This window comes from Grampus griseus, assembly GCF_964374135.1.
Source record: "Grampus griseus genome assembly, chromosome: 16".
Lineage (NCBI taxonomy): Eukaryota > Metazoa > Chordata > Mammalia > Artiodactyla > Delphinidae > Grampus > Grampus griseus.
Window position 1 is genome coordinate 80,595,950 of NC_139010.1, and position 26,901 is coordinate 80,622,850.

At 41.0% G+C, this 26,901-nt stretch overlaps 1 protein-coding gene across 1 annotated transcript in view; it reads right to left on the minus strand.

Moving 5' to 3' along the window:
- ADAM12 (ADAM metallopeptidase domain 12) overlaps positions 1 to 26,642 on the minus strand; it is a gene marked incomplete at both ends in the record, with an annotated part of 387,447 nt that extends 360,805 nt beyond the window's left edge. Inside the window, one exon of the mRNA XM_082673912.1 lies at positions 26,555 to 26,642. Coding sequence (XP_082530038.1) covers positions 26,555 to 26,642 — 88 coding nt within the window. The remainder of the gene's footprint in view (positions 1 to 26,554) is intronic.
- Between the last annotated feature and the right edge of the window lie 259 nt (positions 26,643 to 26,901).

Below are 26,901 nucleotides of genomic sequence, written 5' to 3' on the forward strand. Positions count from 1 at the left end.
CCCCTGAATCGGTGGCTCCTTTAACCCCGTCCTGTCTGAGCAAAGAACAGACGCCCTCTGGCCACCTACACGCAGAGGCGGGGCCAGATCCAAAGCTGAGCCCCGGTAGCTGTGCTAACAAAGAAAAGAGGGAAATCTCTCCCAGCAGCCTCAGGAGCAGCGGATTAAATCTCCACAATCAACTTGATGTACCCTGCATCTGTGGAACACCAGAATAGACAACGAATCATCCCAAAATTCAGGCGGCAGACTTTGGGAGCAAGGATATATATTTTTTTTTCCTTCTTCTCTTTTTGTGAGTGTGTATGTGTATGATTCTTTGTGTGATTTTGTCTGTATAGCTTTGCTTTTACCATTTGTCCTAGGGTTCTGTCTGTCCGGGGTTTTTTTTGGTTTTTTGGGTTTTTTGATCTTGCTTTTTCTTTTAGTATAGTTTTTAGCACTTGCTATCATTGGTGGATTTGCTTTTTGGTTTGGTTGCTCTCTTCTTTCTTTATCTTTCTTTTATTACTTTTCAACTTTTTTATTTTAGAAATTATTTTTTATTTTCATAACTTTATTTTATTTCATATTTTTCTTTCTTTTTTACTCCCTTTTCTTCTGAGCCGTGTGGCTGACAGGGTCTTGGTGCTCCAGGTGGGTGTCAGGCCTGTGCCTCTGAAGTGCAAGAGCTGAGCTCAGGACATTGGTCCACCAGAGACTTCCCGGCTCCACATAATATTAAACAGCGAAAGCTCTCCCAGAGACCTCCATCTCAATGCTAAGAAGTTGAGCTCCACTCAACGACCAGCAAGCTACAGTGCTGGACACCCTATGCCAAACAACTAGCAAGACAGGAACACAAACCCACCCATTAGCAGAGAGGCTGCCTAAGATCATAATAAGGTCACAGACACCCCAAAACACACCACTGGACGTGGTCCTGACACAAGAAAGACAAGATACAGCCTCATCCACCCGAAAGACAAGACACAGCCTCATCCACCAGAAAACACGCACCAGTCCCCTCCACCAGGAACCCTACACAGCCCACTGAAACAACCTTAGCCACTGGGGACAAACACCAAAAACATCAGGAACTACGAACCTGCAGCCTGCGAAAAGGAGACGCCAAACACAGTAAGTTAAGCAAAAAGAAAAGAGAGAGAAACACACAGCATATGAAAGAGCAAGGTAAAAACCCACCAGACCAAACAAATGAAGAGGAAATAGGCGGTCTACCTGAAAAAGAATTCAGAATAATCATAGTAAAGATGATCCAAAATCATGGAAATAGAATGGAGAAAATACAAGAAACGTTTAACAAGGAGCTAGAAGAACTAAAAAGCAAAGAAACAATGATGAACAACACAATAACTGAAATTAAAAATTCTCTAGAAGGAATCAATAGCAGAATAACTTAGGCAGAAAAACGGATAAGTGACCTGGAAGATAAAATAGTGGAAAAAACTACTGCAGAGCGGAATAAAGAAAAAAGAATGAAAAGAATTCAGGACAGTCTCAAGACCTCTAGGACAACATTAAATGCACCAACATTTGAATTATAGGGGTCCCAGAAGAAGACGAGATAAAGAAACGGACTGAGAAAATATTTGAAGAGATTATAGTTGAAAACTTCCCTAATATGGGTAAGGAAATAGTCAAGTCCAGGAAGCACGGAGAGTCCCATACAGGATAAATCCAAGGAGAAACATACCAAGACACATATTAATCAAACTATCAAAAATTAAACACAAAGAAAAAATATTAAAAGCAGCAAGGGAAAAACAACAAATAACATACAAGGGAATCCCCATAAGGTTAACAGCTGGTCTTTCAGCAGAAACTCTGCAAGCCAGAAGGGAGTGGCAGGACATATTTAAAGTGATGAAAGGGAAATACCTACAACCAAGATTACTCTACCCAGCAAGGATCTCATTCAGATCTGATGGAGAAATTAAAACCTGTACAGACTAGCAAAAGCTAAGAGAATTCAGCACCACCACACCAGCTTTACAAAAAATGCTAAAGGAACTTCTAGGCAGGAAACACAAGAGAAGGAAAAGGCCTACAATAACAAACCCAAGACAATTAAGAAAATGGAATAGGAACATACATATTGATAATTACCTTAAATGGAAATGGATTAAATGCTCCAACCAAAAGTCATAGACTGGCTGAATGGATACAAAAACAAGACCCATATATATGCTGTCTACAAGAGACGAACTTCAGACCTAGGGAAACATACAGACTGAAAGTGAGGGGATGGAAAAAGATATTCCATGCAAATGGAAATCAAAAGAAAGGTGGAAGAGCAATTCTTATATCAGACAAAATAGACTTTCAAATAAAGGCTATTACAAAAGACAAAGAAGGACACTACATAATGATCAAGGGATCAATCCAAGAAGAAGATATAACAATTGTAAATATATATGCACCCAACATAGGAGCACCTCCATACATAAAGCAAATGCTAACAGCCATAAGGGGAAATCAACAGTAACATAAGCACAGCAGGGGGCTTTAACACCCCACTTTCACCAATGGACAGATCATCCAAAATTAAAATAAATAAACACAAGCTTTAAACGATACATTAAACAAGATGGACTTAATTGATATTTATAAGACACTGCATCCAAAAACAACAGAATACACTTTCTTCTCAAGTGCTCATGGAACATTCTCCAGGATAGATCATATCTTGGGTCACAAATCAAGCCTTGGTAAATTTAAGAAAATTGAAATCGTATCAAGTATCTTTTCTGACCACAACGCTATGAGACTAGATATCAATTACAGGAAAACATCTGTAAAAACTACAAACACATGGAGGCTAAACAATACACTACTTAATAACCAAGAGATCACTGAAGAAATCAAAGAGGAAATAAAAAAATATGTAGAAAAAATGACAATGAAAACACGACGGCCCAAAACCTATGGGATGCAGCAAAAAAAGTTTTCAAAGGGAAGTTTATTACAGTACAATCCTACCTCAAGACACAAGAAACATCTCAAATAAACAACCTAACATTACACCTAGAGCAATTAGAGAAAGAAACCCCAAAGTTAGCAGAAGGGAAGAAATCATAAAGATCAGATCAGAAATAAATGAAAAAGAAATGAAGGAAACGATAGCAACGATCAACAAAACTAAAAGCTGGTTCTTTGAGAAGATAAGCAAAATTGATATACCATTAGCCAGACTCATCAAGAAAAAAGGGAAAAGACTCAAATCAATAGAATTAGAAATGAAAAAGGAGAAGTAACAACTGACACTGCTGAAATACAAGGGATCATGAGAGATTACTACAAGCAATATATGCCAACAAAATGGGCACCCTGGAAGAAATAGACAAATTCTTAGAAAAGCACAGCCTTCCGAGACTGAACCATGAAGAAATAGAAAATATAAACAGACCAATCACAAGCACTGAAATTGAGACTGTGATTAAATATCTTCCAACAAACAAAAGCCCAGGACCAGATGGCTTCACAGGCAAATTCTAACAAACATTTAGAGTAGAGCTAACACCTTCCCTTCTCAAACTCTTCCAAAATATAGCAGAGGGAGGAATGCTCTCAAACTCATTCTACGAGGCCACTGTCACCCTGATACCAAAACCAGACAAAGATGTCACAAAGAAAACTATAGACCAATATCACTGATGGACATAGACTCAACAATCCTCAACAAAATACTAGCATATAGAATCTAACAGCACATTAAAAGGATCATACACCATGATCAAGTGGGGTTTATCCCAGAAATGCAAGGATTCTTCATTGTATGCAAATCAATCAATGTGATACACCATATGAACAAACTGAGGGATAAAAACCATATGATCATCTCAATAGATGCAGAAAAAGCTTTCGACAAAATTCAACGTCCATTTATGATAAAATCCCTCCAGAAAGTAGGCATAGAGGGAACTTACCTCAACATAATAAGGCCATATATGACCAACACACAGCCAACGTCGTGCTCAGTGGTGAAAACTGAAACCATTTCCACTAAGATCAGGAACAAGAAAAGGTTGCCCACTCTCACCACTATTATTCAACATAGATTTGGAAGCTTTAGCCTCAGCAGTTGGAGAAGAAAAAGAAATAAAAGGAATCCAAATCGGAAAAGAAGTAAAACTGTCACTGTTTGCAGATAACATGACACTATACATAGAGAATCCTAAAGATGCTACCAGAAAACTACTAGAGCTAATCAATGAGTCTGGTAAAGTAGCAGGATACAAAATTAGTGCACAGAAATCTCTTGCATTCCTATATATTAATGATGAAAAATCTGAAAGAGAAATTAAGGAAACACTCCCATTTACCATTGCAACAAAAAGAATAAAATACCTAGGAATAAACCTACCTAAGGAGACAAAAGACCTGTATGCAGAAAACTGTAAGAGACTGATGAAAGAAATTAAAGATGATAGAAACAGATGGAGAGATATACCATGTTCTTGGATTGGAAGAATCAACACTGTGACTATGACTATAGTACCCAAGACAATCTACAGATTCAATGCAATCCCTATCAAACTACCAATGGCATTTTTCACAGAACTAGAACAAAAAAATTCACAATTTGTATGGAAACACAAAAGATCCCAAATAGCCAAAGCAATCTTGAGAAAGACAAACGGAGCTGGAGGAATCAGGCTCCCTGACTTCAGACTATACTAAAAAGCTACAGTAATCAAGACAGTATGGTACTGGCACAAAAACAGAAATATAGATCAGTGGAACAGCATAGAAAGCCCAGAGATAAACCCACGCACATATGGTCACCTTAATTTTGATAAAGGAACAAGAATATACAATGGAGAAAAGACAGCCTCTTCACTAAGTGTTGCTGGGAAAACTGGACAGCTACATGTAAAAGAATGAAATTAGAACACTCCCTAACACCATACACACAAAAAAAACTCCAAATGGATTAAAGACCTAAAGATAAGGCCAGACACTGTAAAACTCTTAGAGGAAAACACAGGCAGAACACTCTAAGACATAAATCACAGCAAGATCCTTTTTGACCCACCTCCTAGAGAAATGGAAATAAAAACAAAAATAAACAAATGGGACCTAATGAAACTTAAAAGCTTTTGCACAGCAAAGGAAACCATAAACAAGATGAAAAGACAACACTCAGAATGGGAGAAAATATTTGCAAATGAAGCAACTGACAAAGGATTAATCTCCAAAATATACAAGCAGCTCATGCAGCTCAATATCAAAAAAACAACCCAATCTAAAAATGGGCAGAAGACCTAAATAGACATTTCTCCAAAGAAGACATACAGATTGCCAACAAACACATGAAAGAATGCTCAACATCACTAATCATTAGAGAAATGCTAATGAAAACTACAATGATGTATCACCTCACACTGGTCAGAATGGCCATCATCAAAAAATCTACAAACAGTAAATGCTGGAGAGGATGTGGAGAAAAGGGAACCCTCTTGTACTGTTGGCGGGAATATAAATTCATACAGACACTATGGAGAACAGTATGGAGGTTCCTTAAAAAACTAAAAATAGAGCTATCATTCGACCCAGCAATCCCACTACTGGGCATATACCCAGAGAAAACCATAATTCAAAAAGAGTCATATACCAAAACGTTCATTGCATCTTTATTTACAATAGCCAGGACATGGAAGCAACCTAAGTGTCCATCGACAGATGAATGGATAAAGAAGATGTGGTACATATATACAATGGAATATTTCTCAGCCATTAAAAGAAACGTAATTGAGTTATTTGTAGTGAGGTGGGTGGACCTAGAGTCTGTCATGCAGAGTAAAGTAAGTCAGAAAGAGGAAAACAAATACCGTATGCTAACACATATATATGAAATCCAAAAACAAAAATGGTTATGAAGAACCTAGGGGTGGGACAGGAATAAAGACGCAGACATAGAGAATGGAGAGGACACGGGGAGGGGCAAGGTTAAGATGGGACAAAGTGAGAGAGTGGCATGGACTTATATACACTACCAAATGTAAAATAGATAGCTAGTGGGAAGCAGCCACATAGCAGAGGGAGATCAGCTCGGTGCTCTGTGACCACCTAGAGGGATGGGATAGGGAGGGTGGGAGGGAGACACAAGAGAGAGGAGATACGGGGATATATGTATAGCTGATTCACTTTGTTATAAAGCAGAAATTAACACACCACTGTAAAGCAATTATACTCCAATAAAGATGTTAAAAGAAAAACAAACTGAAAAAAAAATTAAAAATTAAAAAAAGAGACCCAAATTACCAAAACTGGCACAGAATGAGAAATGTCTATATGGTCATATACCTGTTAAAGAAACTGAATTCATGATTAATTCCCTCGCCCAACACACACACACACAGACACACACACACACCCGGGAAAAGAATGGGCCTGCTAGTCTGTAAACTTAAATAGTTCATAGTCCCAGAACTATACCTAAATAGGCCAGCCGGTTCTTATTCATAAAAACTTTTCAGCAACATGAATTTCACTCTTCCTTTGATAACCTACTTCAATTGTTCATGAGCTGGCCTTAGTTTCTGTGCTATTTATGCAAAGGAGTGATGGTAAACCACCATGAGAAAAATGTTTTATAAAAATAAATAGGGCACAACCTTAAGAAACGTACTTAAGAAAATCACTGTGAGTTTATCAACAATAAACTTTGATGTTTTCAAACATTTTTCTATAAAAATGTTTTTCCCCAAACCACTGAAATCACCCAACATGGACATAAATAAAAGGATAACCAAGGCCAATATAAGGAAACAATATAAAACAAAGTAAAATTCGTGATTTGCAAATTAGGCTGTTGTGAGGTTTTGTGATTTGTTTTTTGTTGCTTTGGTAGATGCTGAAGTTGAGTCTGTTTTACAAAGAGTCATTTAATCCTCCAATTGAATAGTGACTCATTTGGGTCAAAACCATTTGAAAAGTTTAAAATGTGGGGAGAGGGACTAAAAAGGAAAAAAGTGAATTTGCAGTTCGGTTTATTTTCACCAGGTCAGTAGATATTGCTAGGGAAAACTCAAAGCCAAATCAGTACACAGAGTCGTTCCTATCCACCCTTCCATCTGTGTGCTTCTCCATGAAATGTCAGGAATAAGCTAAAACTGATAGAGCTCTCTTCAACTTTTATTAAATGATCAGCTCCTATTTTCTAGCCAATAAAAATAACGTTCAAAGAAGAGTTTCATAGTATTCCCTGGAGCTGTTTCTATTGGATCACGCATAGATACTAGCTGCCTTTTCTCTACCAAATATTGGGACACCTGGTCTTTTTAAAACAGATTTTCCAAATGTGCTCATTCATTTACACGAAAGTTTGTACAAAGACAAAAGGTTTCAGTAAAGAGTCTGGCTTCAGTGAACCACATTTGCTTAAAAGAAAAAGCAGCACGTGAAGTGGGGCTCTTTACTCATTGTGCCAATATTTATTCAACAGCTGGGATGTGCTAAGCGCTGGGGACAGCAGAGAGGAAGATGGATGTGGTCTCTGTCACCACAGGGCTTAAATTCTAACCAGGAAGACGAACGGATCCTCTGATAGAGAAGCAGCACTTTGAGCGTGCTTAACAAGAGGACCTCTCCTCCCCTGGAGTGGGGCAGCGAGGACCAAGAACGGGGTGCCCTGAAGCAGTGATGTCTAGCTGAGTAGGGGTGAGGCCACATGCTGTCAGGCAGAAGCAAAGAATTCACTGCCGCTCAAAAGGACACACAACAGTTGAATAGTTAAGGAATAAAAAGGCAGAAACACACAACCACCTTATTAAGAGGACGCTGCGACCAGTTCTGGCACCTGTACATAGTGAGCTGATAGCTCTGCAAACAGAAGCTTCCAGCTGTCAAGGCCACACTGATATTAACAACACTCATTACCAAGTAATTCATGGTGGTGGACAGACTGTTGAGATGGTTCCCAAAGACCCTGCTTCCTGGTACTCACTCCTGGTGTACTCTCCTCCCCGAGAGACAGGCTGCCCGGGTGCATGGCTTCTGCCCAGTGGAATATGGCAATAACTTCCATGATTAGCTTACAAAGACTTGTGACTCTTTTCTTTCTGGCAGATGCTCTCTACTGCCTTCTCAGCTTGCTGGCTTTGATGAAGCTGCATTGTTGGAGGGGTGACTGCCAGGGACATGACACAGGCCTCCACCCAGTGGTCAGCTAGGAGCCGAGACCCCGGTCAACAGCTCTCCAGGAACTGCATTCTGCCAACAGCCACATGAGCTTGGGAGCAGATGCTTTCCCCATGCAGCCTTCAAACAAGAGCCCGAACATGGCTCACCCTGGATGGCAGCCTGGGAGAGAAGCTGAAGCAAAGGTCCCGCTAAGCTGTGCCCACATTCCTGCCCCACAAAACTGTGAAGTCATGAATGTGTGTTATTTGAAACCACGAAGTTGTGTAATTTGTTACACAGCAATTCATAACGAACACACTCGTGCACGTGCATTTAGAATTCTAATATTTTCTAGAGCCATCCCAGAGAAAAGCGATCAGGGTGAGTCCTGTGGTTTATTTGTGAGCGAGAACAGAGGACCGTGTGTGTAATCATCAAACAGTAAGTTTCCCCTGCAGAGACAACATTTTAGCTAAGTCCACACGTTCCTTTAATGAAGAAACACAGGGTCAAAGATATTGGACTTTGAAAATGGGTCACTAGGAACTTCCCTGGCGGTCCAGTGGTTAAGACTCCACGCTTCCACTGCAGGGGGCACGGGTTTGATGCCTGGTTGGGGAACTAAGATCCCGCACGCCACACAGCGAGGCCAAAAAAAAAAAAAAAGAAAACAGAAAATGGGTCACTAGTCCTATCTTTCCTGTGACTCCCTGAAGGTCAGGACCCACCCCCAGGAAAAGTCCCCAGGGTCTACACAGTAGAAGTCTCAAGTATTGTTCTACTCAGTGCCTCCCTAGAAAGATGAGCTGTTCTCTCCTCAAACCCTGATGCCCCCATATCAACACAAGATGGGTCAGCTGCAAAGTGTCCCGAATCTGGATAGACGCTTGGAAATTCTGGTTCTTCCCATGGTAGCCCAGTGGTTTATCATGTGGACTCTGAACTCAGCTGTCTCGTTTGGTCCCGACTCAGCCTCTCATCAGAAGCGGGGGCTAAAGCAAGTCACGTTCTCCTTGCCTCAGTGCCTGCTTCTGTAAAATGGGTATAAAAGTGGCACCCACCTCCCAGGGCTGTGAGATTTTAAAGAGAGAACTGATGGAAAACGCTTAGCCCAGTGCCTTCCATTTCTGTAGTTCCTATTTGTACAGTAATTCAGGTACAAAACTCCAGTTGTGCTACCTGCTAGCTGTGTGTCTTCATGCAATTTTAACTTCCTGAGCTCAGCTTTCCTATCTGGAAAAGATAGCGACCATACATCTACCTCCCAGGTGAGTGGTAAGGATGGACTGAGAACAAAGTGAAGCCCACAGCACAGTGCCAGTATACAGAAACCACAAAAGCAAAAACGCCTGTATGGAATCCCTTAATTCTGTCCTCAAAGTATGAGCAATTACCATAAGGAACTATGACAGTTATTCAGGCACAAAGGTAAAACTGTAACCAGGAGCCCTTGGGTGTTGTCTGATAATATGTTGAACTAAGACTGAGTGGACATTTTTGAAAATGCATTTGCTTCTTTGTAACTCAGGGGAGATGGTAGCTGGAACCAACCGCTTAAGAAAGATTATGGAGATAAACAATCTTGGCAGTGGGGGGAAATATCTTTCCATTGACTTATTTTTTTCTATAAATTGGGAAAATAACACCATTCAGTCTTGGTGGAACATTTCTGTCGGATTCTGGAATGTTCTAAATTTGCATTCACTGGAACCACAAGGATGCAGAGCCTCTCACTGGCTGCACTGCTGTAATCACATACTCTAAGTGGTAATCCACACAGAAGTTAAGAGCATACATCTATGCTTCCCCCATAAAAGGTGAAAGATTCCTTTCTATCCCTACAGCAATTCTTATTAACACCTACCCAGCACACCGATGAGCATGTTCAATTTTATTTTCCTTGCAATTCTACTCTTAGTTCTCCTCCCAAACCCCTTTCTCGAGAAGCCAAGAAGCTGGCGGGGGTGGGGTGGGGGGAGCTGGGAAAATGACCCTGGCCTGGGTCTCCTTCTCCAACCCTGATGTCCCACCCATAATGTGCCCCATACAACAGAGAAGTAGGAAACTAACACACATGTTGTCTGCCGTGACTAAATGATATTTGCAAGAGTTGACACTATCAAGGCAATCTCAAATGGTCCTTGTTAACAAAGAGATGCCCTAACCCAAGGTCAATAAAAGCAAAGAATGAAACATGAGATTTAAGGTGGGAAGAAAAGGAGCAAAAATGTCCGGCTCTCCCAAACCTCTGTTGACCTTTGGGGTTAACTTGTACACCCATCTACCAAGAGCAGGAGGGGAAGGTGGCTGATGTTGAGAAATGCATGCCTCCCAAGACAGGAGAGCAAATCCACATCACTGAAGGACCAGGGGGAACACGTGCCCCACAATCTAAGGGCAGACTTTAAATTACAAAATGCGTTATACACACAATTGCCACTATGTGTAAAGTAGACAACTAATAAGAACCTACTGTATAGCACGGGGAACTCAATGCTATGTGGTGACCTAAATGGGAAGGGAATCCAGAAACAAGGGGATATGTATACATGTATAGCTGATTCACTTTGCTGTACAGTAGGAACTAACATAGCATTGGAGAGCAATTATACTCCAATTAAAATTTTAAAAAATAAATAAATTACAGAATGCTTTTTCCAACATTTCCCTTCAATGGTCTCTGCAACCCAGTGAGATAGGCTGTCTCCTTACTCTTCTTTGACGAATAAGGAAACTGAAGTTCAGAAAGATTGCGTAGGTTCCTCAAGGTCACACAGCTACAAAGAGGCCAAGTCAGAACTCAGAGCCAGGCCTTCTCACTCCAGAATTCTGGCCAAGATCCCAGAGAGCTTTCAATTTCATTGCCACAGCAGGAGAACACGTGAAATCCACATGGAAGTGACATCAGGGGAGGTAGGTCAAAGAAATCTCATTATTTGATGCCATTTATGCCCATAAGAGAAGCAGAAGCTTCTCTTAGGGATCTTTTGTGCTTTCGACAGCTGTCCTGACTTGGCTTTTCAAACTACATCCTAGCCAGTCCCTTCTGCCACCCTTGTGGGAATCACTTTCTTACTGGGCCTCTGTAACCAACAGCGTGGTCCTCAGTTGTGTTGAGGGTTAAAAAGTACTTTAAGGGTGAGCAGAGACAAGGAAAAGAGACTGAAACGTGTGTCAGCTTTGAGAGGAAGTTTCAGGAGGACCATCTATTACAGCTGAATAAGACTTTCCCTACCAAGAAATTGGAAACAAAACTTAATGAACTGAGTAGACAAAATCTGACACGTCCAAATTTACGTGACAAATCAGGCCTCTGATTTTTCTAGATAAATCAGCAGAGTCATCAATCTCTATGGGATCATATTATTCATTCCAAAAGGTACAGAGGTATACAGATGAGGGTTTCAATCATCAGCTCACCCCATTATACAATCCACTCTCTGTATCAGAATTTTAAAGCATGGAACAAATTTGATATACGCTCCTGGAAGGCTCATATGAATGGAATTCTGTTGACACCTGCGCTGGCAGAGGAATGGCTTCTGGGAGGGTGTGCCGGCCTTGTTTCCCAGCTGTTCTCATTTTGCCTCCGCCAGAGGGAGAAGGGAACAGCTGATGGCTTCGCCCCCAAAGCCCAGCTTGGCCCCATCATCAGCACATCTCACCCCTGCAGCTGCCAAGGCAAAGACTAACATACCAGCCGGAGAGCAGCTGACTCGCTCTTCTGACCGAGCTTTTGGAGCAGAATTGGAAGCCAAGAATCAGGGTACTGGGTGGGTTCAGCTCATCTTCCGTACATCCTTAGGATCCACTCACTCCACATGCCAGGGGGTGAAGGTCTGCATCTGTTTTTCTCACCATCATATCCTTAGCCCCTGGTACAAATCCAGGATGACAGCAGGCAAATATACTGACTTAGAGAATCAAAGAATCAATGTTGGGGACTTCCAGTTCCGAAAGCGTGGTGGTGAACTGACCTGATGCAGATAGAAAACCTTCCCACTGCAAACACATAAAAAGTGCTAAATAAAATGTGACATTTTTATAGTACATACATAACTAAACTAGAAAGAAAGGAAAGGAAATTACCAGGACACATAAATAAAAAGGAATTCAGAGCCAGAGCATTCAAACGCTGCCAACACCGTGGAAATCTAGGAGACGCAGTAGATACAGGCCTTCAGTCTAGGAGCTGTAATTTTAATGACAGGAGGTATGATCTGGAACACACGAGATGGGAAACTGGAGCTGAGATCCTTGCAGAAAGCCAGTATTCTGCAGGACTGCCCTTCCAAGTTCAAGGGGCTAGAAAAACTCTACCAAATGCCCCAGGGAAACTGCAAAGTGGCTGTGTTTACCCAGACTGCTGGTGAGAGTTAGGCAGTCTCCTGACAGAAATCAAAACTTCAAGCCTCCACATGGGTGTGGAGACCAAAATTACAATAACTATGTGGTGTAAGATTCCCAAGATGAGGAATTGACATAAAAACCGGCCTCAGATGAGTAAAACCCTTGAAACACCTATCATAAGTAAAACTCTGCTCTGCTGGAACTTTCACAATCCCAGGTGCATAGGACGCTCATGGAGGGGCTAGTGGTGGAAAGGAAAAAGCTGAAAATGAGTTCACAATTCAAAATTGCAAGGCATTAGAAGAGATAATTTATGACAATACAGATTCAGCACCCTAAGAACTAAAGACAACAGAATAATCTAAGAGGGGTAACAACATATGCATCCCAAAGTTTTAAAGATATAGAAGAAAACACAGAAGCCATAATGGGAGATAGTAAAAGGACAATATTTTTAATGATCTATCAGGTTTAAAAAAGAACAAAATTAAGCTTCTATAAATGAAAAATTAAAGGCACTGGAAATTGCAAAGTAAGTCCATAGACTGTTTAGACACAGCTCAAGAGAGAATTATGAAATGGAATCTAGATTGGGAGACATCACCCAGAATGTAAAGCAGAGTGATAAAGAGACAAAGAGAAACAGCATGACTGAATGATAAGATCCAATTACATATAAAAAAGTTCCAAAGGAGATATAGAGAAAATAAGGGCAAGACAGTCATTGAAGAGATAATGACTAAGAACTTTCTATATTTGATTGGATATAAGAAGCATGGCAAGGTAAGGTATACATAAATTAAAAATGAGTCCATATCAAAAAACAAGATAATAAAACTACAGAACTACAAACGAACAAAAGACAACCTTAAAAGGAACCAGATAAAAAGGCAGGTCTAGTGCAAAAGAACAATCATTAAACTAAAGACGTCTCAACACTGACAGTAGAGGCCAGCATACCATAAGTAATACCTGCTAAAGGACAGTAACTGTCAACCTAGAATTCTGTATATAGCTAAGCTAACATTTAAGAAAAAGATAAAACAAGCATTTTCCAGTCAAACAAATACAGAGCATTTGCTATTCACAGACCTTCAAGGCAACATGATTTTGATAAAAAGCAAACTGAATCCAAGAGACAGAAGAGGTTTGCAAGAAGCCATGATGGGAAAAAAAGGCACTGGTTACATTGGATAAACCAAAATAAGCCTGCACTACTAAAAACAAAAGCAAAGTCAACCACCACCCCACTTTATTTTTTTGATGAGAGATGTGCTTCAAAGTGGTAGACTAAAATGCTAGACAGCAATAATAATAAATGGGAGAGACGATGAAAGACACGGAAGCATTCTTGGCCAGTGGTGGTATTTGCGAGGTGGCCAGAGTCACTGGCTACCTTTACACTTTGTTACTTGAAGCGCAACGTTTGAACTTTAACGGTACTACTAAATTGTGGAAACCGGATATATAACCTCTAAATTAACAGAGCTGGAGAGAAGTAGGTGTAAATAATCCTTCAGCAATATAAAAGGAGACAGAAAAAAAAGGTGCCTAAAAATAGCAAAATTCAGTAAACTTTTAGTAAATAGAGAACAAAATGGAAGATGAGTTCAAAAACATCAAAGGTCACAAATACACATGAAGGGATGGACCTAGTGAGTTAGGAGACAGCAATTATAAAGTTTTTAAATGTAGGCATATTTTGTTTATAATAGACATATGTGAAAGATAATGACATGGAAAATTTGAAAGTAAAGAGATAGGAAAAGACATACCAGAAAAATATTAACCCAAAGAAAACTGATACAGTAATATTTGTCTTGGACACATCTGGAGCTGTACACAGTTGAATAGACCCAACAAACTAGCCTCAAAATGTATGATGCAAAAACTGATAGAATTACAAGGAGAAATGGAAAATCCATGATTATATTAGATTCTTAAAACCTCTCTTAGACACAGAAATACTGAACGAGAAATGTTAGTCATAATATATGATATGACATCAGTTAACAAGCTTAATCTAATTGACATAGCTAGAACCCTATACCCAATACTTAAGAGTATATACATTATTTTTAAACACACATGTAATTTTTATAAAAATTTACCATGTATTAGCTCATAAGGAAAATTTCAAATGCATGAGAGTCAATAGGACACAGATCACTTTCTTTGACACCAGTGTAATAACATCAGATATCAACAACAAAGATAACTCATCTTACCCAACCATTTAGAAAGCAAAACACACACACTCTCTCACATACATACCAATCAAAACATATGTCTAAATAACTTCGCACTCAAAAAATCATAATGCAAGGTATAGATTATTTTGGCCATGATGATAACACAAACCTAACAGCAAAACAATGAAAGCAGTAATTGGAGGGAAAAGTTCGGCTTAAATGAAAGAGCTTTCAGAAGAAGTGAGAAATAGAATAACAGTATAAACCCCAAGAAAGTAGAAGAAAGGGACAGAAATTAATGAAATAGAAAACAAAAATAAAAGATCAACAAAAGAAAAATGCAGCAAAATTATTTCAGAAAGAGATAATACGAATAGCACTATAACCCTTGAGGAGATTAAATCAACTATCAGATTTCTGATGAAAAAAAACACCATGCTTTGATGATATTAAGTCAAGTTTCAACGACTGTTAAGGAAAAAATAACCTCTTATACCTAAGCTGTCCTAGGAATAGAAAAGGATGTAACTAAAACTCCCTAACTCACTTTCTGAGGCTAACAGTAAAGCTTTGAAATGAAAACTAAAAGATATTTGGAGAAAGGAAAATTAAAGACTAATGATGGTTATCAACATTGTCCTACAGGGGCTAAAATCCTAAATAAAATTTTAGTAAATGGGATCCAACATTGTATTTTAAAAATGCACCCAAATCATGGAAGATTTATTCTAAGAATTCAAGGATGGTTTAACAACACAAAATCTATTAATATAATTCACTACACTACTAATGGAATAGAGGAGGGGAAAAAACCCCAACAAATGAACAACTAATCATACCAACAGATGCTGAGGAAAAGTTTTTTTAAACAATTAAACAACCAGGGCTTCCCTGGTGGCGCAGTTGTTGAGAGTCCGCCTGCCGATGCAGGAGACCATGGTTCGTGCCCCAGTCCGGGAAGATCCCACATGCCGCGGAGCGGCTGGGCCCGTGAGCCGTGGCAGCTGAGCCTGCGCGTCCGGAGCCTGTGCTCCGCAACGGGAGAGGCCACAACAGTGAGAGGCCCACGTACGGCAAAAAAAAAAAAAAAAAAAAAAAAAAAAAAATTAAACAACCATGTTTATATGTTAAAAAGAAAACAGTTTAGCAAACTAGCAGTATAGAGAAATGTTCCTAGTTTATATTAAAAAAAGATTAGATGACATACATAGCAAAAATTTGCAGTAAGCATCTTAATCAATGGTGAAAAGCTATTCTCATTAAAGTTGGGGAAAAAAAACCCAAAGACATTTGCAGTCACCACTTTTGTTTATCATTGTAGTGGAGGTGCTAGCCAATGAAAGAAAAGAAATAAAAGAGGTAGAATGTAAAAGAACTGTAAAGGAAAAAACAAAAATTACCATCATTTTAGATGATAATTAGAATTTCTATGAAGTTAGTCTACAAACAATTAGAACTAATAAAAATCAAGCATGGGGCTTCCCTGGTGGCGCAGCGGTTGAGAGTCCGCCTGCCAATGCAGGGGACAGGAGTTCGAGCCCTGGTCTGGGAAGATCCCACATGCTGCGGAGCAACTGGGCCCGTGAGCCACAACTATTGAGCCTGTGCGTCTGGAGCCTGTGCTCCGCAACAAGAGAGGCTGCAATAGTGAAGAGGCCCACGCACCGCGATGAAGAGGGGCCCCCGCTCGCGGCAACTAGGGAAAGCTCTCTCACAGAAACGAAGACCCAACGCACCCCAAAATAAATAAATACATTTATTTAAAAAATCAAGCATGGTTGCCGAATTCAAAATCAAAGTACAAAAATCAGGAACATTTATTTATACTGAAAAAGAAAATATCAATTAGAACTTTTTAAAAAGACATAATTCCACAGATAAAACAAGAATAGCCATGAGCTGGTACTTGTTGAAGCTGAGTAATAGACACATGAGTGTTCATTATACCAGTCTGTCAACTTTTGCATATGTTTAAAATTTGCTGTAGTAAAATTTCTTAATTAAAAAAAATAGTGATGCCATTCAGAATAACAGTGAATCTAGTAAGTACTTAGAGTACCTTGAAACATATCTTACAAAGATGTGCAAGAACTTCAGAAAATTTTTTAACTTACTGAATAAAATTAAAGAAAACATATAAAGAAACGACCACATTTATGGCAGGAAAAACTTTGACGTCATGGGAATGTCAAGTCTCCCCAAATTAATCTGTAAGTTCCCACTGAGTATCTTGGAAAACTTAGCAAGGAAATTCTAAAGTTCATATGAGATACTAGCATTTCAAGAACACTCAAGACAATTCTATAAAGGAGAGGAAGGGAGACAGGAAGAAGAAATTAACCTTTTTGAGCACTTAGCATGGGCCAGGCCCTGTTCAAAGCACTTTCCATGTATCATCTCATTTAATCTTCCTCACATCCCCCCATGGGGGAAGATACTATTATTTTTTTTATTATTATTATTATTATTTTTTTTTTTGCGGTATGCGGGCCTCTCACTGCTGTGGCCTCTCCCGCTGCGGAGCACAGGCTCAGCGGCCATGGTTCACGGGCCCAGCCGCTCCGCGGCAGGTGGGATCCTCCCAGACCGGGGCACGAACCCACGTCCCCTGCATCAGCAGGCAGACTCCCAACCACTGCGCCACCAGGGAAGCCCCCACATACTATTATTATCACCATTTCATAAAGGGAGTAACTGGGGAACAAAGAGTTTTCATAATTTGACTGAGGTTTAGGGTGACCAACCATCATGGTTTTCCCAGCTCTGAGGGGTCCTGAGATGTAGGATTTTCAGTATTGAAACTGCGAAAGTCCTAACAACACAGGCTGGTCACTCACCTTCCCAAGGTCACATATCAGTAGGTGACAGAGCTGATATGCAAACCACGCCAAGCTGACCCCACTGTCTGCCCCCGTATACCACCATATACCAACCAATCTAAATATGTAAGACTCGTTATAGTACAGAATACTGAAAATAGTATGGTACTGAAAATAGAATAAAAAAAATAGTCCAGCAGAACAAGGAACCCAGAAGCATATCTGTCTAGACTTGGTGTTTATCAGAAGGAGGAAAGGATTCAACAAATGTTACTAGGATGGTTGGTTATCTTATCTGTATGAGGCAAAACAGACCATGCTCTCCTACAACAAATAAAAATAAGTTCCAGTTGGACTAAAAGTGAACAGCAAAAAGTTAAAATCTAGAAGAAATTATAAAAATCTCTTTTGGCGCTCAGGAAAGAGAGAAGGATTTCTTAAACCACACTTAGAAAGAAGAAATGGGCAAATAATAAGTGATCCAAAGAAGAAACATAAAGAACAATATAAACACATTTCTTAAGAAAAGTCTTAAAGTCTTTAGGAATCAGGAAAATACCAATAAAAACAATGAAATATTTCACATCCAGTTTGGCAACATTTAAAAGTCTGAAAGTGCCAAGTATTGGCAAAAATATGGATAACCAGAACTCTCTAACAAGTAGGCATGAAAATGGGTGCAACCAATCTAGAAAGCAAAGTAGCAATGTATATCAAAGCAGAAAACTGGCTTACCCTCCGATTCAGCCATTCATCTGTAATAGCTTCCTTAGAGCTCACGCCCTGTATATGAGGAGATAGGTACAAGTATCCTTGCACCAGTGCAATATCAAAAAGTAGGGGAAAACAGATATTTATCCACACAGGAGTGTACAATTTATGGTTTAACCATTCAATTAAAAGGAATGAAGCAAGCACATGTATCAGTAAGAATAAGTCTTTAAAAACACACTGATTTTTAGAAAAGTGAGTTGCAGGACTTCCCTGGTGGCGCAGTGATGAAGAATTTGCCTGCCAATGCAGGGGACACAGGTTCGAGCCCTGGTCCAGGAAGATCCCACATGCCACGGAGCAACTAAGCCCATGTGCCACAACTACTGAAGCCCGCATGCCTAGAGCCCATGCTCCGCAACAAGAGAAGCCAACACAATGAGAAGCCTGCACATCGCAACCAAGAGTAGCCCCCGCTCGCTGCAACTAGAGAAAGCCCGCGTGCACCAGTGAAGACCCAATGCAGCCAAAAATATACAAAAATAAATAAAGCAAGTTGAAGAAGTCTGTTGTATACGGTAGGGTACCATTTATATAATATTTAATACATAAATAATATCAAATATTGATTAGAGATATATGTATACACACATATATATATATTCTACCAACCAATTTCAGAATAGTGGTTGTCTTTTCAGAAAGAAGGTGAAGAACTAGATGGCTGGAGAGAATCAGGAATGATTGCAAATAAGCTTTAACCTTTAACATCTTTAAATTTTAAAAATTCTGAAGCGTCTATAGTAAAACTTGGTTGGCAACAGTATGGATATGTAACTTATTCTGTGTCTTTTTTTCAACTTTTACAATATTTCACATTTTGTGAAGGAATGGATAATGGGGCCAAAATTCTTTTCCATGATCATATCTCAAATTATACTGAAATTGGCTGAATACATTATTTCAGTTTAGAAATTTTGCTTAGCTTGCCTCATTTCAGGAATACATGTATTCCATCAACCAAAGTGCAGCTGCATTTTAAGGTATAACCTAGACTCTTAAGTTCTGACGCAGGTTCCCGAGAACACCACCAAACCCCCAGGATTTAAGAAAGTAAAACCAGGTTCTCTGATGACATTCAGATCCATGTGAACATAGATCTCATGAGAAATGCTCCATCCCATCCTGGCTTTAATCACAAATATAGCAAAACACAAAACAAGGAATCTTTTGGTCAAACCACAGGCCAGTATTTCCCACACCCTGCCAAGAGAAGATGTCAGGGTATACCAACAACAGTTCTAAGAATGGATCACCTAAAGGGATCAGGGAGGCCAATGTTTCCAGGACTGACAGAAGGTCCAGAGTTAATCCAATGAGGTTGCCCAATTCTTTAAGCAGTTGCCTAGAAACTGAGCTCTTAGTGTCACCTGGGGATGACATAAAAGCTTAAAGGATAAAAAATATCAATATGATGAATTATTTGGCTTCTCCATCTCATCGATCAATTGGAGGCAAGGTATACTGAACATTAAATAAAGCACAAGACACCAGGATGAAGAACGAGCTGGGGTAAATATAAGGACTGAAATGGCAGCCTGTCAGAAAGCATGATAGTCAAGGCACACATTTCAACTGGCAAGTAAAGTTCATTTGAACCGCGTTATCATTCCGTTTCAAAGCAAGCTACGTTACAATCTCATTGCTATAAACATTATAGTTATTTCAAAGATAAAGTATATAGATGACAAAATGTTTCCTACGCCTAGGCTAAGACCCAGTCCCCGTCATGAGAGCGCCTAGAGATGGTCCTGCATCGGCCACTTAGCAGACACTCAACCATCCGAAGCCATGGTTTCCTCCTCTGTAGAGTGAGGGCAATAACAGGACCAACGGCAAGATTCTTCCCCAAGGACTGAATGAGACAGTGCATGCAAAGATCTTGCAATAGCTCCTGGCACCAAAGCACTCAACAACTGCCTTTTTAAGTAACCGTGTGCTGGTATGAAAACTTTAGGTTTCATAAAATACTACAGAAACACACATAAAGAAACAGCTACTACAAGTGCACAGAAACTATTTCCCAAAACATTCCGTATAGGTTATATCAACTTCACTTTCTCAAACCCAGAGAGCTGATAATTAAAGGACTGCACACATTGCAGAGCTGTTTCATACAGCTTTCAGTGGGCACGCAGCCAAAGGACTATAGGCCTGGCCATTTGGTACAGAAGGAACATCTGAAGATGTTTCTCACACCTGTCTTTATAAATCATAGATAGTGCGGGAACAGTTTAGCTTTAAGAGGCCTCTGGAACATACTCTGATACAAAAAAAAATTTTTTTTGCAACTGTAATGAATTCATTACAGCATCATCTACACCAGAAAGAAATATGCTTAGCTTCTTTAGATGATGTCGTTGCATTCCTCAGGAGAAAAAAAAAAATCCTTACAGCTTCCACAGCTGCAACATCTATCCAATTAGGTATATGTTGACTTTGAGTATTTATAGATTTTTAAAAGAAAGTTTTGAAACATTTAAAAATGGATGTAATTTTTGTTTCCACAAGGAAGGAATAGAAAAAGCCAAATGACATGTGAGAGAGAGGGAAAAAAAAACCACGTCTGTGTACAGAGTGCCGTGTAAAAGCCTGGGCTGACTTTTAAATGTTTATGGCAGACTCACAGGTGTTTATCAGCACTCCCTCCTGAAAGCCTACAATATAAATAATAACATAAAAATAATTTTAAAAAAACAAAGAATTGGAGAGAAAATAGCAACAGGTAAGAGAAAGCAACAAGGCTTTAGAAGAGGTAAGACAAGTGGTTACCTACTCAGCAGAGGAGAGAGAACTGGAAACCTGTTGCCTGGAGAAGAGAGAAGCCATCTAGAAGGTGAGACGGATGAGGAGAACCTTGGAAAGACTTGGAGATGGGAGGCACTGGGCACCTCTGATGGTCAGTACAGGCTGGGCTGAAAGACCATCCAAGGAAAAGTTAGAGCTGTAGGTCCCTTGCAAAGCCAGCACAGCTAGGTGACTGCCCCTCCCACTTCATCAGCCAGGAGATGTATTTTCTGCAGACACTAAAGCAGAGAAATTCTGTACACGAGGATGCCCAGCATAGCTGAGAGTGAAGAAGTGGCTTAGGTCCTCAGCAGGGGGCTGCAAAATTCTTCTTTGGGGAAACTGACCAGCCTACGAAAAAGACAGTCAGTGATGTATGGAGGTCCCCCAACCCAGTGAAGGACGACCAGTTACTAAGCCCGTCTTTGAAGCACACAGAAGTTTCAATCAGCATTTTAGCGTCTCATTGTTAAATGTAAACAGACAGCCAAAATACAGACATTTGAAGAAAGCCAGAGACTATAACAAACAGGAGTGGGGGAGGATCTGAGAGCTGATAGTGAGAATAAAGTCAGCCAAACAATGTTTAAAAAGTAAAAGTTAATGCATGCCAAGAGTTCACCAAAACCTTACATCCATTATATATATATATATATATATATATATATATATATATATATATATATATATATATATGAACAGAACCTTATTTTAAAAAGAGGAATATTCATGGAACAAGAAACACTTCTTGGAAATTAAATATGTAGTAGCAGAAATAAACAACTTGAGTAGCAGGGTTGGAAAGTGAAATTAAACAAACTCTCCCAGAAAGTTGAACAAAGAAGACAATTAGAGGATGTTTTCAGGAGGTTGGGACATTCAGCTAAGAGCAGTTTCAGAAAAAGCATGACAAAAACGGTGAGGAAGAAATCACTGAAGAAATAATAAAAGAAAGTACACTAGAACTTCACAGCATGAAAGTTCAAACAGAAAGTCCCAGCACAACTACTGATAAGAGCTTAGCTAAAGCACATTATCATGAAATGTAAAAGTACTGGGGATTAAGAGAAGATGAGAAAAGCTTGAGAAAGAAAACAGACTACATATAAAGGATTAACAATCACCATGCTATCAACTTCCCAAGTGGCAATGGGCATAGAGACAATGAAGGAATGCCTTGTAAAATACTGAGGAAATACAGGGCTTCCCTGGTGGCGCAGTGGTAGGGAGTCCGCCTGCCAGTGCAGGGGACGCGGGTTCGTGCCCCGATCCGGGAGGATCCCACATGCCGCGGAGCAGCTGGGACCCGTGAGCCATGGCCGCTGAGCCTGTGCGTCCGGAGCCTGTGCTCCGCAACGGGAGAGGCCACAACAGTGAGAGGCCCGCGTACCGAAAAAAAAAAAAAAAATACTGAGGAAATATGATTTCCATCTTGAAATTTTATTCCTAAATAAACTAACAATCAAAGGTGATATATATTACCACCTTTAATATATATATCCGGGGTGAAATACATATATGTGTGTGTGTGTGTGTGTATATATTTATATGTATAAAATTGCTGATTTGCATATATATATTTGCATGCAAGACACACATTCTAAACTTCTTTCTTACTCGTAAAACTCTGTTTCGATTGAAACACCAAAGTATACAACTAAAATTATTTATTTTTCTATCTTCCCATGCAGCAAGCAGTGGCCCTGTGTCACAGTCTAGCCAAGAGAAAATCTGCTACAAAGGTTTCTGGAAATACTTTTATTTTCCCAATAAGATAGATTTGCTGACTCTGCTTTTTGCCTCTTTTGCCTTATTACGGCCTAGAATGCAGATATAATGCCAAAATGCACAGCAGCTCTCATAAGACCATGAGGCATTAAGCATAAAAGCAAAAGCCAACATGTAAGTATGGCAGAGACACAAGCAAAAGTGAAAGCTCGGGTCCCTAGTAGTATTACTGACCCACTACACCAGCTACGACACCGCTTACTTCACAAACGCTTGGGATGTAAAGATTAAAAAAGTCCCCTACACCCGAACCTTCAAGCTGCGAACTTTCAAAGACACGAACGTGGGTTCCACTAAGGTCAGGTGTGAGTGAAACTGCAGCTTGCCCTCCGTCTCCTATTGCTGACAATCCTTCAGCTCTACCATCTCCCACCTCCTCTCCCTCCTCCAGTCAGTAACTCTCCTTGCCTGTTCACTCGATGCCAGCCCCTGGATGCCAGCTGTTGTACTGTACCACTGTACTTTTCAAGGGACTGTACTGTAAGATTAAAAATGTTTTCTTCATATTTTGTATTTATTTTTTAAAGTATTATTTGTGTGAAAAGTATTATAAACCTATTACAGTATGGTACTATATAGCCCATCGTGTTAGTTGGGTACCTAGGCTAACTTTGTTGGACTTATGAACAAATTGGACTTACGAACGCACTCCCGAAACGGAACTTGTTCGTATGTACGGGACTTACTGTGGTCAGGTTTTCTGTTACTTGCAATGGAAAGTATTTAATCATTCCTAACAAGTTATCAAAAAAAGTTATCTCCCACATGCCCTTTTAGGAAGTTACTAGAAGATGTGCTCCACAAAAATAAGGCATAAACTAAATAAAGAAAGTTATGGTGCTCAGAAAACAGGCGATCCAACACAGGAAGGATGTAAGAGGAGTTTCCAGCATCTTGGCAAGAGAGTAGTCCTGAGACAACACTTGACATGCAAGCCTAAAAAGTAACCAGTTCACACTGGAGCAGGAAGAAAAGGGCTCCAAGAGAGATAATACCAAGAAAAATAAATAGTGAATAGATTACCTGATGTGTTTGATCATATTGGAAGTTTACCAATTCTCCCAGAGGGTTTGGAGGTAGAGATTGGTACACAAGAAACAAAGCAAAATGGTAAAAAAAAAAAAAAAAAAAAAAAAAGCGAAAACAAAAACAAAGCAATGATTAGCTCTAGGAAAAACAAAAAGTTGAAAGAGGTGTGAAATGGAATTACAGAACACTGTGTGGCTCAACCATAAGCAATATTTGCTTCATGGTACAAACATTAAATATTGGTTTTTTATTATGGCGGTTTTATACTGGAAAGTCAGAAAGAAGAGAAGCCAGTGTGGATGGAGTCGTGAGCATGGGAGAGAGTGGTGAGAAAGGAGATAACAGAGGAAAACAGGAAATACGTTATACTGAGGTTTGGATTTTCTTAAGAGCCCTAGGAAGCCACTGGAGAGTTTTAAACAGGAAACCAGCATGATCCAACTCATGACTGAGACTGATGACTTTGGCTGTGGTGCTGGGAAGAGTACATTGAGCAGGGACAAGAGGGGAAGCCAGCAGATGAGTTAGGAGGCTACTACACTAGGGATAAGAGGCTCTGCAGAAGAGATCAAAAGAAGCGGGAAAAAAAGCAGCCAAGGCTGGGGAAGGCCCACTTGAAACAGGGGGAAGTGGGTAGATGAGAATACATTTTGGAGGGTGGTGGCTTGTGGAGGGAAAGGAGAGACTCAGGATGACTTTCTAAGTATTTGCATGAGGCATCTGGAAAAGGCAGAGGATGTTATTACCCAGTTGGAAAGATGGGAGCACGGGGTGGAAAATGGATTCAGGAGTAGAGAGTTTGGGATCTAGGGTTCTGTTTTGGACCTGTTAGAGCTGAGATGCCAATGAAGGGTAACATGCAGAGAGACAAACCCCAAAATATGCTCTGTCTTAAACAAGTAGTAATTCCTCCCTTTTTCTTGACAACACAAAGAAATGTTTCATTATATGCTGTGATTTGGTGCACTGATTGATTTAAAACTCGATACCGAGAATCCAAGGATAAACAAGCAGATATCCTGGGATATCACAGCATGTAACCCATTCTAAGTGATTAGGCTTAACCGGCTTTCTATTTTGAGTCATATCCATCCTAAGGAAAAACTACCTCTACCAAAGCTGCAGTCATAAAATAAGAAGTCCTTTCTCCATGAAATAATTTCCCATTATTAGCTTGATTTAGTAAACATTTTCCTCTAAAAAAAAAAAAGTATTGTTCATGCTCAGTGAACTTCCGTTTATGTGTACACAGCATGTGTCAAGGCCAAGGCCACCTCGGGCACACTTTGAGATTGTTTCAGGTTTTTAAAAGTTCTTTCTCAATAAATACTCGAAAGGACCCATTTGTACAAAAGTCTTTCAAAACATTTTTGACAACTATTATTTTCACTTGCAGGTCAGAGTTTTCTAACTAAACAGTCAGCAGTATTCTTTCTTGGCATTCTCATTGCTTCTTCCTTCCTTTGAGCAATCTTTTTACTTAATCATTAATTCCCAAATTGGTCTTCATTGCCGTGTGGATTTTATCGAGATCTGGGTTTTAACCACATTACAGTAGATGCGGTGGGGTATGGAGGTGGGGTGGTGTGGAGGGCAGCAGTGGCAATTACAAAATTAAACGTACCATAAGGTGGTAACGGTTCGCGATTGAGGCCAGCTGTTGAAAAATAATGCCTGTTACACAGAATCACAGAAATTTAGAGCTGGAGGCCAAGGCAAGTCTTTCATTGGTAGGTCGACAGCGCCTCTAGCGGCAGAAAGACGGCGGTGGCGGTGACGGCGACCGGCAGAAACTTCCGAATTTTTAAAAAGGCACCTGCTGTTTGAGTTCTCATTGTGCAAAAAGAAAAGATCCACAGGTACCCAATTAAGGGGATACAACTCGGGAAAACCTAGATCTATAAAACAGCTATAATAGCCACACTTCGGCTTAACGTGGAAATGAGTTGTCGCTTTACACAAGGTTGATTTAAGCGATTATTTAGCTGAGAACCTGACGGAGTGGCGGGAAACAAAGATTCTGCTCAAATCTAGCCGCCACTGACAACTACGCAGGTATCCGGAATTAGAAAGAGAGGGAAAGAAAATTAAAGAAGTAGGCAAGAGAGTCCATTTTTAAAATGGAGAGCGCCGTGGAACGCCGCAGGCACACCTGCGGGCACGGGGATGGCTCACCTGCGCGGTTACTGTGCGTCCCCCCAAGTGTATCCGAGGGGGAGCAGGGGTGCACAGGAAACCTCATGGAGGGCTGACCAGTCAGAGATGGGGGGATTCACTAAGGGACAGGGCAAGATGACCCAACGCGCATCATCCCGGGCGACACGTGTAACTGTCAAGACAGATATCTTGGCAAATGATCCCCGAGATGGGAGGACACGCGGCAGCGGCCCCGTGGCTGGGCCACCCGGGCTACGCGCTGGCGGCTTCCAGGCCCGGAGCCAAGTGCTCCCTCCTTCCCCCGGGAATTGGCACCTGGGGTGGGGGCCGGGCGGGGCGGGGGTCCCCTCCGAGCCGGGAGCCCGAGCCCGGGGGCTCCGCAGCTGCGTCCCCGCGCGCCGGGTCGCGGGACAATCCCGCCACTCGGCGTCCCCCCCCCAGTGCGGCGCGTGGTGCCCCCGGAGGGCGAGTCCCCAGCGGGCGGGAGGGGACAGCGGGGGACCGGCGGGGAGCCGCCTGGGCTCGGCGACTTACCTCGGGCCGCGCGCGGCGCCAGCAGAGCCCCGGCCAGGGCGAGCAGGAGGGCGCGGGCGGGGGGCGCGGGCAGCGGGCGCGCTGCCATCGTCGCCGGCCTTCCGTGCAGCAGCAGCTCTCGGGGCCGGGCGGCAGGCGCTGCACCATCCCCCGCGGGCGCCGAGAGGGGGCCGGGCGTCGCGGCCCGAGGGACTTCCTGCTGCGGGGAGTCAACTCCGAACCCCTCGCGCAGCGCCCGGCCGCTGAAGAGCTAGTCTAGGCTTTCATTTTTTTAAAAAAGTTTTCCCCGGCGCGTGTGTGTGTGCGTGTGTGTGTGCGCGCGCGCACGCTGTTCTGGCACGAGCCAG